Source organism: Pseudorca crassidens, chromosome 4 (assembly GCF_039906515.1).
Source record: "Pseudorca crassidens isolate mPseCra1 chromosome 4, mPseCra1.hap1, whole genome shotgun sequence".
Lineage (NCBI taxonomy): Eukaryota > Metazoa > Chordata > Mammalia > Artiodactyla > Delphinidae > Pseudorca > Pseudorca crassidens.
The window spans coordinates 65,944,994-65,958,279 of NC_090299.1; the positions used below are offsets into that span (position 1 = coordinate 65,944,994).

The 13,286-nt window shown below is 37.7% G+C and overlaps 1 protein-coding gene across 2 annotated transcripts in view; it reads left to right on the forward strand.

Moving 5' to 3' along the window:
- Positions 1 to 13,286, forward strand: part of SLC30A9 (solute carrier family 30 member 9) — a 72,658-nt gene that overhangs the window by 27,912 nt on the left and 31,460 nt on the right. For both annotated transcript variants that reach the window (XM_067735833.1, XM_067735832.1), the window contains exons 7-9: positions 7,155 to 7,213; positions 10,524 to 10,591; positions 12,895 to 12,997. In XM_067735833.1, coding sequence (XP_067591934.1) covers positions 7,155 to 7,213; positions 10,524 to 10,591; positions 12,895 to 12,997 — 230 coding nt within the window. The remainder of the gene's footprint in view (positions 1 to 7,154; positions 7,214 to 10,523; positions 10,592 to 12,894; positions 12,998 to 13,286) is intronic.

Genomic DNA, 13,286 nt, shown 5'->3' on the forward strand with positions numbered 1-13,286 from the left:
TGTAAGTAAGACTTGTGCCTATAATAACTATGCCCTCCCTAGTGGTTGCCCACCTCTTGGCTTTGGCTTTGTTGCTTCTAGCAAATACCAGTTTTCATTTTGGGATTCAATTATTTTATAAAAACAGTATTATTTGTTTTCTCCTCTATAGCTTTTTAAAGATCATGAGAGCAAGCAAAGGTAGTTTGTGGTTTCTATAAGATATATGAATATTAAAACTTAGGGTCTGATTTGAAGATTGTACCTGTTTAAAGGTAAATCCTAGTTTCTAAGGGGTTTTGGCCTCTCAGAAGAAGCAAACAGCTGTTGAGCATCTTTATATTCACAGATATGCTAAGAAGAGCTGCACTTAAATCCACAGGAATGAAATGTTTAGTTTCTTTTTTTAAAATTTGTTTTTCAGTGAGGTAACATTGGTTTATAACATATATTTCATGTGTACAACATTATATTTCTACTTCTGTTTACCCTACAGTGTGATCACCACCAAAAATTTAGTTTCCATCTGTTACTGTACAGTTGATCCATTTTACCCATTTCACCCTCAAGTAACCACTACTGTTTTCTGTATCTACATTTTTGGTTTGCTTTGGATTGTTCATTTATTTCATTTGTTTGTTTGTTTGTTTTTTATATTCCACATATGAGTGAAATCATATGGTATTTACATCTCTCCATCTGACTTGTCTCACTTAGCAGATGGTAAGAGTTCACCTTTTTTATGACTGAGTAGTATTCCATTGAGTAAAAATACCACATCTTTATCCATTCATCTGTTGTTGGGGGCTTAGGTTGTTTCCATATCTTGGCTATTGAAAATAAATGCTACAATGAACATAGAGGTGCGTATATCTTTTCTAATTAGTATTTTCATATTCTTTGGATTAAATACCCAAAAATGGGATAGCTGGATCATATGGTAATTTTATTCTTAATTTTTTGAGGAATCTCCATACTGTTTTCCTTAGTAGATTGCACTAATTTGCATTCCCATCAACAGTGCATATGGTTTTCCTTTTCTCCACATCCTCACCAACACTTGTTTTTTCTTACCTTTTTGATACTAGCCATTCGAACAGGCGTGAGGTGATGTCTCATTGTGTTTTGATTTACATTTCCCTAATAAGTAGTGACGTTGAACATCTTTTCATATTCTGTTGGCCATCTGTATGAAAAAATGTCTTTGGAAAAAATGCCTATTCAGCTCCCCTGCTTTTTTTTTTTTTTTTTTTGCGGTATGTAGGCCTCTCACTGCTGTGGCCTCTCCCCCTGCGGAGCACAGCCTCCGGATGCGCAGGCTCAGCGGCCATGGCTCACAGGCCCAGCCGCTCCGTGGCATGTGGGATCTTCCCGGACCGGGGCACGAACCCGTGTCCCTTGCATCGGCAGGAGGACTCTCAACCACTGCGCCACCAGGGAAGCCCTCCCCTGCATTTTTTAATTGGGTTTTTTTGTTGTTGTTGTTTAATTGGGTTGTCTGTATTTTTTGGATATTAACCCCTTATCAGATATTTCATTTCTTTTCCCATTCATTAGGTTGGTTGTCTTTTCATTTTGTTGATGGTTTTTTTTGCTGTGTAGGAGCTTTTTAGTTTGATGTAGTCCTGTTGGTTTATTTTTGCTTTTGTTTCCCTTACCTGAGGAGGTATAGCTAGAAAGATAGAGTGAAGACCGATGTCAGAGTGTACTGCTGCTTATGTTTTCTTCTAGGAGTTTTATGGTTTCAGGCCTTACATTGAGGTCTTTAATCCGTTTTGTGTTGATTTTTGTTTAAGGTGTGAGATAATGGCCTAGTTTCATCTTTTTTCATGTAACTGTCCCATTGTCCCAATTTTCCCAACTAATGAGTTGAAGAGACTGTCCTTCTTCCATTGTATGATGTTTGCTTCTTTGTCATAAATTAATTGTCCATATATGTGTGGGTTTCTTTCTGGGCTCTAAATTCTGTTCCACTGATGTATGTCTTGTTTTCTGCCAGTACCATGCTGTTTTGATCACTATGGCTTTGTAGTTTAGTTTGAAATCAGGGCATGTGATACCTCCAGCTTTATTCTTTTCTCTCAGTATTGCTTTGGCTATTTGGGGTCTTTTGTGGTTTCATAAAACTTTTAGAGTTTTTTGGTTCTATTTCTGTGAAAAATGTCCTTGGGGTTTTGATAGGGATGTGTTGAGTCTGTAGCTGAAATGTATTTTTTTTTTTAAATTGGGGTATAGTTGTTTTACAGTGTTGTGTTAGTTTCTACTGTATGGCAAAGTGAAGTAGAGTTTCCTGTGCTATACAGCAGGTTCTCATTAGTTATTTTATACATATTAGTGTATATATGTCAATCCCAATCTCCCAATTCATCTCATCCCTCCTTTTCCCCCTTGGTGTCCATACATTTGTTCTCTATGTGTGTCTCTATTTCTGCCTTGCAAACAGGTTCATCTGTACCATTTTTCTAGATTCTACATGTATGCATTCATATACAATATTTGTTTTTCTCTTTCCAACTTACTTCACTCTGTATGACAGTCTCTAGGTCCATTCACATCTCTACAAATGACCCGGTTTCGTTCCTTTTTATGGCTGAGTAATATTCCATTGTATATATGTACCATATCTTCTTTATCCATTCGTCTGTCAATGGACATTTAGGTTGTTTCCATGACCTGGCTTTTGTAAATAGTGCCACAATGAACATTGGGGTGCATGTTTCTTTTTTTTTTTTTAATACATTTATTTATTTTATTTATTTGTTTTTGGCTCCTTTGGGTCTTGGTTGTGGTGCATGGGCTTCTCATTGCAGTGGCTTCTCTTGTTGCCGAGCACGGGCTGTAGGCACACGGGCTCAGTAGTTGTGGCTCGTGGGCTCTAGAGCACAGGCTCAGTAGTTGTGGCACACGGGCTTAGTTGCTCCATGGCATGTGGGATCTTCCTGGACCAGGGTTCGAACCCATGTCCCCTGCATTGGCAGGCAGATTCTTAACCAGTGCGCATCGGCAGGCGGACTCTCAACCACTGTGCCACCAGGGAAGCCCTATTTTTAGTTTTTTTAAGGAACCTCCATACTGTTCTCCATAGCGGTTGTATCAATTTACATTCCACCAACAGTGCAAGAGGGTTCCCTTTTCTCTGCACCCTCTCCTGTAGCTGAAATGTTTACTTTTTTTTTTTTTTTGGCTGCACTGCACGGCTTGTGGAATCTTAGTTCCCTGACCAGGGATTGATTGAACCCGTGCCCTCTGTAGTGGAAGTGCAGAGTCCTAACCACTGAACCACTAGGGAATTCCATGAAATGTTTACTTTTTTTTTTTCTTTGCGGTACGTGGGCCTCTCACTGTTGTAGCCTCTCCCGTTGTGGAGCACAGGCTCCGGACGTGCAGGCTCAGCGGCCATGGCTCACGGGCCTAGCCGCTCCGCGGCATGTGGGATCTTCCCGGACCAGGGCACGAACCCGCATCTCCTGCATCGGCAGGCGAACTCTTAACCACTGCGCCACCAGGGAAGCCCGAAATGTTTACTTTCGATGAAAGAAATACATGTGGGGGTCAGAGAGCCCCAGAATTGTGGTATCACTATTCAGTTAATGGCTTCCATTGGGTTTCTTTATAGGCAATACAGGTGCTAATATAGGATATGATGAAATCTTCGAGTAGGGCGTAATCCATTGGGGAATTAGATACTTGTACTACAGTTACAGTTCTGTTACTCTGTGGAACTGAACGGTAATGTGGCAGGATTAAAGTAGAGATAGACGTGCTAGTATTTGCAAAAATTAGACTTTTTTTTTGGTCAGGCTTTATTTAGGAGGATTCTGACTTCTTTAACTATATTTCTAAGTTCTGCATAGGACCAAGGCTTAAAGGTGACAATATTTCCTTCTCATGAGTTGGAGAAATTTCTAGGTGGAAATTATGAGACAGTTGTGGTCAGTAGCACAGGAAGAAAAGGGGTTGGGAGAGTGTTTTGAGTGTATGGGTGTTCAGTGTCAAGAGGGACAGCAGTGGGTAGGAAGGAGATCAGGAGATCGGAAGAGCATGAAGAAGACTTGCAGGGAAGGAAAGAACAAAGTAGGCAAAGTCGTAGTGCTCAACTTCACTTTGGCCAGTGGAAACATCTCACATTGGCTCCGAAGTCCTTTTGTCATAATCCAGGTACTGTTGTAGCATCCTTGCTTTTAGGTACAATAAGATGTTTCAGGTTTATTTAGTATATTTCCTGCCCCAGATTGGGAATCAGCCATTTCTAATAGGAGACCCTTTCCTTTTAAAAGGAAATAAAATTGAGAGACCTGTGGGCATTAGGGATACTCATTCTTAACAGGTTGATGTATTTTTAAGGTCTTTGCAGTGGACAGAGCTAGGAAGTACTTTTTGTTTCTTAAGAAAAAACACATAGGTTATTCTGATAAACATTGTTTCTTTTCTTTTTGTATCTCTTACACTGAAAATCTTATTTCTTAATTCATTACCATAATTAATTACATTTTTGGTTTGTTCTTATGTGGGTATACACACATATAGAGAGAATACAGTGTAGTTTCAAACTAACAGGATCGATATTGCTATCAAGGTGTTTTAAGATTTCTGGGTTTTTTTTTTTGTCATCATTATATATCCCACGAGGGATATATAGTCAAATGTCTATGCTTTAAAGTCACTTTTAATTTCTCATTGTATGGATAAACCATCTAACAGATGTAAAATTAGTTTCATTTGTTTCATTTTGCTTTAGATTTTGAGAAATTATTTTTATTTTATAATTTTGTAAAATGTTTACACAATTCCAAAGCGACCTTTACCAGACAAAACACTTCAGAGAAGTTTAGCTCCCATCCCTGTCTTCTCTACCCTACTCCCTCTCTCTAACATGGGTAACTGTTTAAAAAATTAGTTTGGGGTCTTTCCTGGTGGTGCAGTGGTTAAGCATCCACCTGCCAATGCAGGGGACATGGATTCAAGTCCCGGTCTGGGAAGATCCCACATGCCGCAGAGCAGCTAAGCCCGTGCACCACAGCTACTGATCCTGCGCTCTAGAGCCCGCGAGCCACAGCTACTGAAGCCCGCGCGTCTATAGCGTGTGCTCCATAACAAGAGAAGCCACCGCAGTGAGAAGCCCGCACACCACAACAAAGAGTAGCCTCCGCTCGCTGCAACTAGAAAGCCCATGCACATCAACAAAGACCCAACACAACCAAAAATAAATAAAATAAAATTAATTAATTAAAAAAAATTTAGTTTGGGGGTTATTTTTTCCCTTTAAAAATTGCAATAAAATAGCATACATACTGGTAATTTAGACTCCCCTTTTCATAAATAAGGCATACTATGCATACTTTCTGTGCTTGCTTTTTTTTTTTACTTGATAATATGTCCTGGAGAATATTCCATAGCAGGAAATAGAGACATTTCTTCATTTCTTTTATAATACTCCATTTTGGGGGGTACAGCATAGTTTATTCAGTTATTTCCTCCTGTCATTTCCAGTTTTTTGCTAGTAAAATAATGATACCATGAATAGCCTTGTACATATATTAAAGGAGATATTTAAAGTACAGAATTTGAGAAAGCACGGTAATAGAAAAATATTTTTTCCTGTATTTTTAAACTTTGAGCTAACAATGAAGAATTGGTTCTTGTATTTTTTAGTTAATTCTGAGAAGAGACTCTTAGCAAACTGCCTTTATCTCATTGCAAAAATACGACATAAAATTTATCATTTTAACTGTTTTTATGTGTACAGTTCAGAAGTGCTAAGTATATTCACATTGTTATGAAACATTTCCAGAAAATGTTCTTCTGGAACCTTTTTCATCTTGCAAAACTGAAACTATGCATGTTAAACAATTCCCTTCTCCCTCTCCCTCGAGCCCCTAGTAACTATTATTCTTTTTTCTGCTTCTATGAATTTGGCTACTGTAGATACCTCACATAAATGGAATCATCCAGTATTTGTCTTTTTGACTAAGTTATTTCACTTAGCATAATGTCCTCAAGGTTCATCCATGTGACAGGATTTACTTCCTCATAAAGTCTAAATAATATTCCATTATATGCATATACCACATTTTGTTTATCCATTTATTCGTCCATGGATGTTTTGGTTGCTTTCACTTCTTGCCCATTGTGAATGGTGCTGCTGTGTGCTGCTGTGAATTTGGGTGTGAAAATACCTCTTTGAGACTGTGCTTTCATTTTTTTTGCGTATATACCCAGAAGTGGGATTGCTAGATCATATGGTAGTTTTTTTTTTCCAAGAAGATGTTGGGGGTAAGAGTTTTATTAATTAATTAATTTATTTTTGCTGTGTCCGGTCTTCGTTTCTGTGCGAGGGCTACCTCTTGTTGTGGCAAGCGGGGGCCACTCTTCATCGCGGTGCACGGGCCTCTCACTGTCGCGGCCTCTCTTGTTTCAGAGCACAGGCTCCAGAAGCGCAGGCTCAGTAGTTGTGGCTCACGGGCCTAGTTGCTCCATGGCATGTGGGATCCTCCCAGACCAGGGATCGAATCCGTGTCCCCTGCATCGGCAGGCAGATTCTCAACCACTGCGCCACCAGGGAAACCCCATATGGTAGTTTTTAATTGTTTTGAGGAACCTCCATGTTTTCCATGGCAGTTGCAATATTTTATAATCCTACCAACATACTCAAGATTTCCAATTTCTCTACATCCTTGCCTATACTTGTTACTATTATTATTTTTTTTTTGACTGCGCTCTGTGGCGTGCGGGATCTTAGTTCCCTGACCAGTGATCAAACCTGTGCTCCCTACGTTGGGAGTGTGGAGTCTTAACCACTGGGCCACCAGGGAAGTCCCTATACTTGTTATTTTCTGTTGGTTTTTTTTTTTGTTTTTGTTTCTTTTTGATAGTAGCCATTCTGATGGGTGTGAAGTGATACCTCATTGTGGTTTTGATTTGCATTTCTCTGATGATTAGTGATACGAGCATCTTTTCATGCACCTGTTGGCCATCTGTATATCATCTTTGGAGAAAAGTATTCAAATCCTTTGCCGGTTTTTTAATCAAGTTGCAAATTCAGATTTCTTCTAATAACATTTTTGTTGGTAGCTAGTAGATGATTTAATGTAGTCTTAGAATAATTGTGTTAATCTAAAATGTGACTGATAAGAATATGTATGACCTAAATGTATTGTGTAATTCTTTTCTTATAGGGCTATTTAGAAACCAAAAAGTATTGAGAGAATATAGAGAGTTTCTGGGAAATACCAAGGTAAGGATATCTTTCTGTTAATGTTATGTGTGTATGTGTTGCACAGAAAATCCTAGTATCAGTCCATGGTGAAAATCTAGCATGTCTGTGATCCTATACCAAGATTTTCTTAAGTAGATTGTAATTTACTGAATTACAGTCTCTTTGCTTCTGTCTGTTTTTCTTAAAATTAAAAAAAGTGGGACATAAGTTCTCTTTAAATTCATAACTGTGTTATACACATAAGCATATAGATATAGATGATTTATTTTGTTAGATTTTTAGCAAGATTTAGCTCTTGTATACACCTTTAATTTCCTTTATTCTTTTTCCTTCTACTCTTAACCTTGTTTAACATTCAAAGTGCTAATCCTCTGCTTGTACCCAAGAAGCTCAGCCCTTAGAGGAGAAAATTGCACAGCCATTTTGATGATTTTTTTTCTTTATTATATAAGTGTACAAAATCTATGGACACTCAATATTTGTCAGTCTTACTAAACTTCCATAGTATGTTCACTCTTCCATTCTGTGAAATACTTATTGCATACCTTTTCCTCTCTTCCCAAACTTCCTGCAGACTCGCTTTCCCTCTTCAGCTGATGACCTTGTTTTATATTTCATTGAAAAAATCTAATCTGATAGAAGTACCTTATCTTTCCATTAGCAGACTTATTACCTTATTGACAAGTGTGCCAGAATAACTCTTTTCCTTCCTATCAGAAGGAAATTAATATTGGGACCAGTACAGAAAGTTTACCTTTACTGTCCCACTTCTTTATTTTATTTTTTTTAAACTAGATTGCCTGTTTATTATTAAAGGATATATAGTTCAGGAACAGCCAGATGGAGGAGGTGCAGGAGGCAAGGCATGTGGGAAGGGGGTCAGAACTTCCATGCTCTCTGGGCAGCCACTCTCCCTGAATCTCCGCACATTCACCAAACCCCCTCCTTTCAGGGTTTTACAGAGGCTTCATTACATAAGCATGACTGATTAAACCACTGGCCATTGGAGGCTGAACTCAATCTCCAGCCTCTTTCTCAGCACTGGAGGTTGGAAAGTTATAACCCTTTAATTACATGGTTGGCTCCTCTGGTGACCAGCCCCAAATCTTACTTTCTTTTTTTTTTTTTCAACTAATTTTTATTGGAGTATAGTTGCTTTACAGTGTTGTGTTAGTTTCTGCTGTACAGCAAAGTGAATCAGTTATATGTAGACATATATCCCCTCTTTTTTGGATTTCCTTCCCATTTAGGTCACCACAGAGCACTAAGTAGCGTTCTCTGTGCTATACAGTAGGTTCTCACTAGTTATCTATTGATATTTTATATATAGTAGTGTATATATGTCAATCACAAACTTCCAATTCATCCCACCCCCCCCTTCCCTGCTTGGCGTCCATACGTTTGTTCTCTACATCTGTGTCTCTATTTTTGCTTTCAAATAAGTTCATCTGTATCATTTTCATAGATTCCACATATAAGCGATACTATACAATATTTGTTTTTCTCTTTCTGACTTACTTCACCCTGTATGACAGTCTCTGGGCCCATCCACGTCTCTGCAAATGGCACGATTTCATTCCTTTTTATGGTTGAGTGATATTCCATTCTCTATATATACCACATCTTTTTTATCCATCCCTCTGTTGATAGACGTTTAGGTTGCTTCCATGTCCTGGCTATTGTAAATAGTGCTGCAATGAACATTGGGGGGTGCATGTATCTTTTTGAATTATGGTTCTCTCTGGGTTTATGCCCAGGAGTGGGATTGCTGGGTATATGGTAGTTCTATTTTTAATTTTTTAAAAATTTTTATTTATTTATTTATTTATTTATGGCTGCGTTGGGTCCTTGTTGCTGTGCACGGGCTTTCTTTAGTTTCGGGGGCTACTCATCGTTTTGGTGCACGAGCTTCTCATTGCAGTGGCTTCTCTTGTTGTGGAGCACGGGCGATGTGCGGGCTTCAGTAGTTGCAGCACGTGCGCTCAGTAGTTGTGGTTTGTGAGCTCAGTAGTTGTGGCTTGTGGGCTCTAGAGCGCAGGCTCAGTAGTTGTGGCGCATGGGCTTAGTTGCTCTGCGGCATGTGGGATCTTCCCGGATCAGGACTCAAACCCTTGTCCCCTGAATTGGCAAGTGGATTCTTAACCACTGTGCGAACAGGGAAATCACCAGCCTTGTTTTTGTCCATTCTTCACACGAAACTTACTTCTGTTTCAGAATCTTTGAGTGTGTTGTATACTCTGCCTCAACCATTTTTCTTCCAGATTTTTCATGGTTGCCTCCTTCTCATCGTTGAACTTCTTTCCCTCACTATTCTAACTAAAATAACCCTCTCCATCATACCCCCCCAACACTATTCTCTCAGTCTGTGTTTTAGTTTCTTTATTATATTTATCACTATCAGATATGACAGACTTATTCTCTATCTTCCTGTACTAGGCAGTGAGATCTATGAAGGCAGGGACTCTGTTTTGTTTACTGTTGTGCCCCAGCATCTAGAACTGTGCCAGGCATATAGTACTTGTACCGTAAATATTTCTTGAATAAATTACATAAGGCAGAATATATGCCGTACTTCAATAGAAAAGTAAAGTACAATAATAAATGTGTAGCAGAGTGAGTATTCTCTGTGGGGGACCAAGGAAGGCTTTACGTAGGAAGCTGACACTTGGCCAGATACACAAGAAGATGAGTAAAGCTTGCCCAGGTTGCAGCGGACGATGATAGCATTCCAAGGAGAGGAAGGAGCAGGAGGAGAAACACAGAAAGTATAAATTCAAGGAATAGCAGAAGAACATTTGACTGAAGAAAAATATTTTCCCTGAATATGTTCTTGTTTGATTTCCTTTTGTTTTGGTGTGTTTTGAAATTAAACACATTGTTAACACTTGATGTCTTTGGTTTTTAGAGAACAGTCATGAGTTAAATTAGAGCAACAAACTTGTTGGCTTTGGCTGTTCCTTGTACTATAAGTTAAGAAGTTGCTCAAGAAATGGGAAAATTTTAGAGTATTTCAGTGCAGTACATTTTTATCACTTTACTTCTGGTTTTTATGTAACCAACTCAGATTTTTTTCCTGAAGTAGGCAGGAAATGAATTACAAGGAAATAAACAATTAAGGTTCTGCAAAAGGACCCACATGTACTTTCAATTTCTGTCTTCTCACATCTTAAACAGGAAATTCTAGAGAAAAAATTAAATAAGTAAATCTAGTTGTTTAGAGGCATTGATAAAGGAGGTATTTTCTGGTGTGTCAAGAGTCACTTATTAGCGTCACAATGCTTCTCTGGGAAATGTTAAGAGATTTTTTGTTTTTGTTTTTGTCTTATAGCCACGCTCTAGAACGACATCAGTTTTTTTTAAGGGGCCAGGAAAGGTGGTGATGGTTGCCATTTGCATGTAAGTACTGAAATATAAGCCTTTTAAAATAGAAATATTTTTAATGTATATATCCTTGAATGTATAAATTTATTACTTGGTACCTAGATAAAGATAAAGGTGCTATCTGAAAATTTTTCTCTCATTTTCACTGGCATTTATAGAAGTCTTTTTTAAAAAGTTGAATTGGCCAAGGTTATTTTTAGAGTAACTAAAGCAACCTGGGTTATAACTACTGAAGAGTACCTGCGCTTTTATTTTTCTCCCACTTAACCTTGGTAGAACATAATTAATGCTTTTGCCTCTTTCTCTTTTCCTCTTTCTTCTTTTTTTTTTTTTAACTTTTTATTTTATATTGGAGTATAGGCAGTTAACAATGTTGTGATAGTTTCAGGTGCACGCAAAGCGACTCAGCCATACATATACATGTATCCATTCTCCCTGCAAACTCCCCTCCCATCCAGGCTGCCACATAACACTGAGCAGAGTTCCCTGTGCTATACAGTAGGTTATTCATTTTAAATATAGCAGTGAAGTACTCCTCTTTCTTCTTGATTCCTGTTATTTTGCCTACCTTTTATCTATTTTGCTGAATAATCTAATTTTGTATGTTTGTGCATTAATTCCATAATTCATTAGTTCTTTTATTTCTAAAATACATATGTTACATGTGTCAGGAATTTTGATATGGTCTGGAAATGTAAAGGTAAAATACATAATTCTTATCTTCAAGGATTGGAGGGACACTAGACTAGAAGAAGTCATTTGTAATAATACAGAAAAGATAGTGGTAGTAGGGATGGAGAGTCACGGTTAGTTTCAAAAAGTATTTAGGTGGTCTGGTTAGCGATGGTGCCCAGGTTTCTGATTTGGACAATTGGATAGATATTGCACCATCACTGAGAGAAGGAATGCTGGAAGGAGGGGCAGGGTGGGAGTAAAGGAAATAATGAGTTCCTTTTTGAGTTTGAGCTATTTATAGGGCACCCAAGGGGAGTTGGTCAGCAGAATTAATTCTTTTCATTAATAAAACAGGATTAACAGTGAAAGCTTTTTACATTGGAGGAATGTATGTAATGTATATAAACTGCTTAGCATAGTACCTGTTACATAATATGTACTTAATAATTATTATTGTTAGTATATATGGCTCCGAAGCTCAGGAGGGATTAGAGATATAGAGTCAAGAGTTATTAGTGTATAGATGATAATTAAAGCCATAGGAGTAGTTAAGATCACCTGGAGAATGTGTATATAGTGTATGAGGAAGGAGAAGCTCTTGAGAAAAAACCTTGAAGAACGCTAACATTTAAGAAACGGGTAGAAGAAAAAGAGCCTGCAGGAGAGACTGAGGAAGAGTAAAGAGAAAGGTAGGAAGAAAACCAGTAGTATTGTGGAAATCAAGGAAGACAGTGTTTTCAGAAAATAGTGGCAAATGCTTCTGTGAGATTAAGGAAAATATTAAAATGTTTTCAGGAATTTAATAGCAAGAAACAGTTGATATATTGATAAAAACAATCTTATGAGGTGTTAGCGGCAGAAGCCACTGTTTAGTGGATTGAAGACTGAGTGCAAAGTGAGGAAAACTGAGACAGCAAGAGTGGATATAATTCTTTCAAGAAATTATTTGAAATGGAGGAGAGGAGAAAAGGGTAGCTGGAAGGGGATGTACAGTTTCCTCATTTATAAAATGAGGATGAAGTAACTACTACAATGTTAGCATTTGCATAATAGAATTATAATAAAACATGGTAAGTGACTATAGTATAGTGCCTGAGATAAATTATACTAGTTATTACTGTTGGAATCTGAGTACAGCTGGCTTCCTCAGAGCTAACCATGTTTATTTTAGCATGTATGGCCTTCTCATATGACACAGACTATTTGGTCTAGTTTTGTCTTCACCTCTGGCATCTGCCTAATTAAATAAACCGACCTTCACCAACATCTTCCCTTTGACACTGGCCTACTGAACAATACCAAGTGCACATAAGACACATAATTTCCTTTCTGATTCCATTTTGTTCATATGTAGAACACCCTCTTTTCTCATCTTCTCAAAACGTACGTAAGTAATTTGCTGGCACGTATCATGCCTCTTTCATTTAAATATTTAATGAAACCATAATCTGTGTTCTTCAAATTTGTACTCCTGTTGCCTAAAACATAGTAAATCTTAAAGACTAGGGATTCTTTCTAATTTACTTTGAACAGAATCGTGTGTGTGTGTGTGTGTGTGTGTGTGTGTGTGTGTAAATTAAGTAAGCTTTTAATGGGAATTTTTATTTAAACCTATGCTAAGTTATTTTCTCTTTCTCTCCTAGCAATGGATTAAACTGTTTCTTCAAATTTCTTGCCTGGATTTATACGGGTTCAGCAAGTATGTTCTCAGAAGCTATACACTCTTTATCTGATACTTGTAATCAGGTGAGGGGTAAAAGCTTCTTTCTTATTAAAGTAATATATTTTTTGAGGCTTTAGTCTAAAAGTTGACATATTTAAAAACAATGATTCCTATAGTTGGGTTGTGGAAGAAAATGAAAGTTGTTTTACTTTTGAATGATGATGTACATAGAAACATGACATAGTATTTGAAAGCAGTTTGTTACGCTTTAAAAACTTTTAATAATCAAATATGAAGTGTAAGATTATCAGTCACAGAGGCTATTGTAGAAGAGATTCTTATATTAGGTAGAAATTTGGTCTGTGAATATGA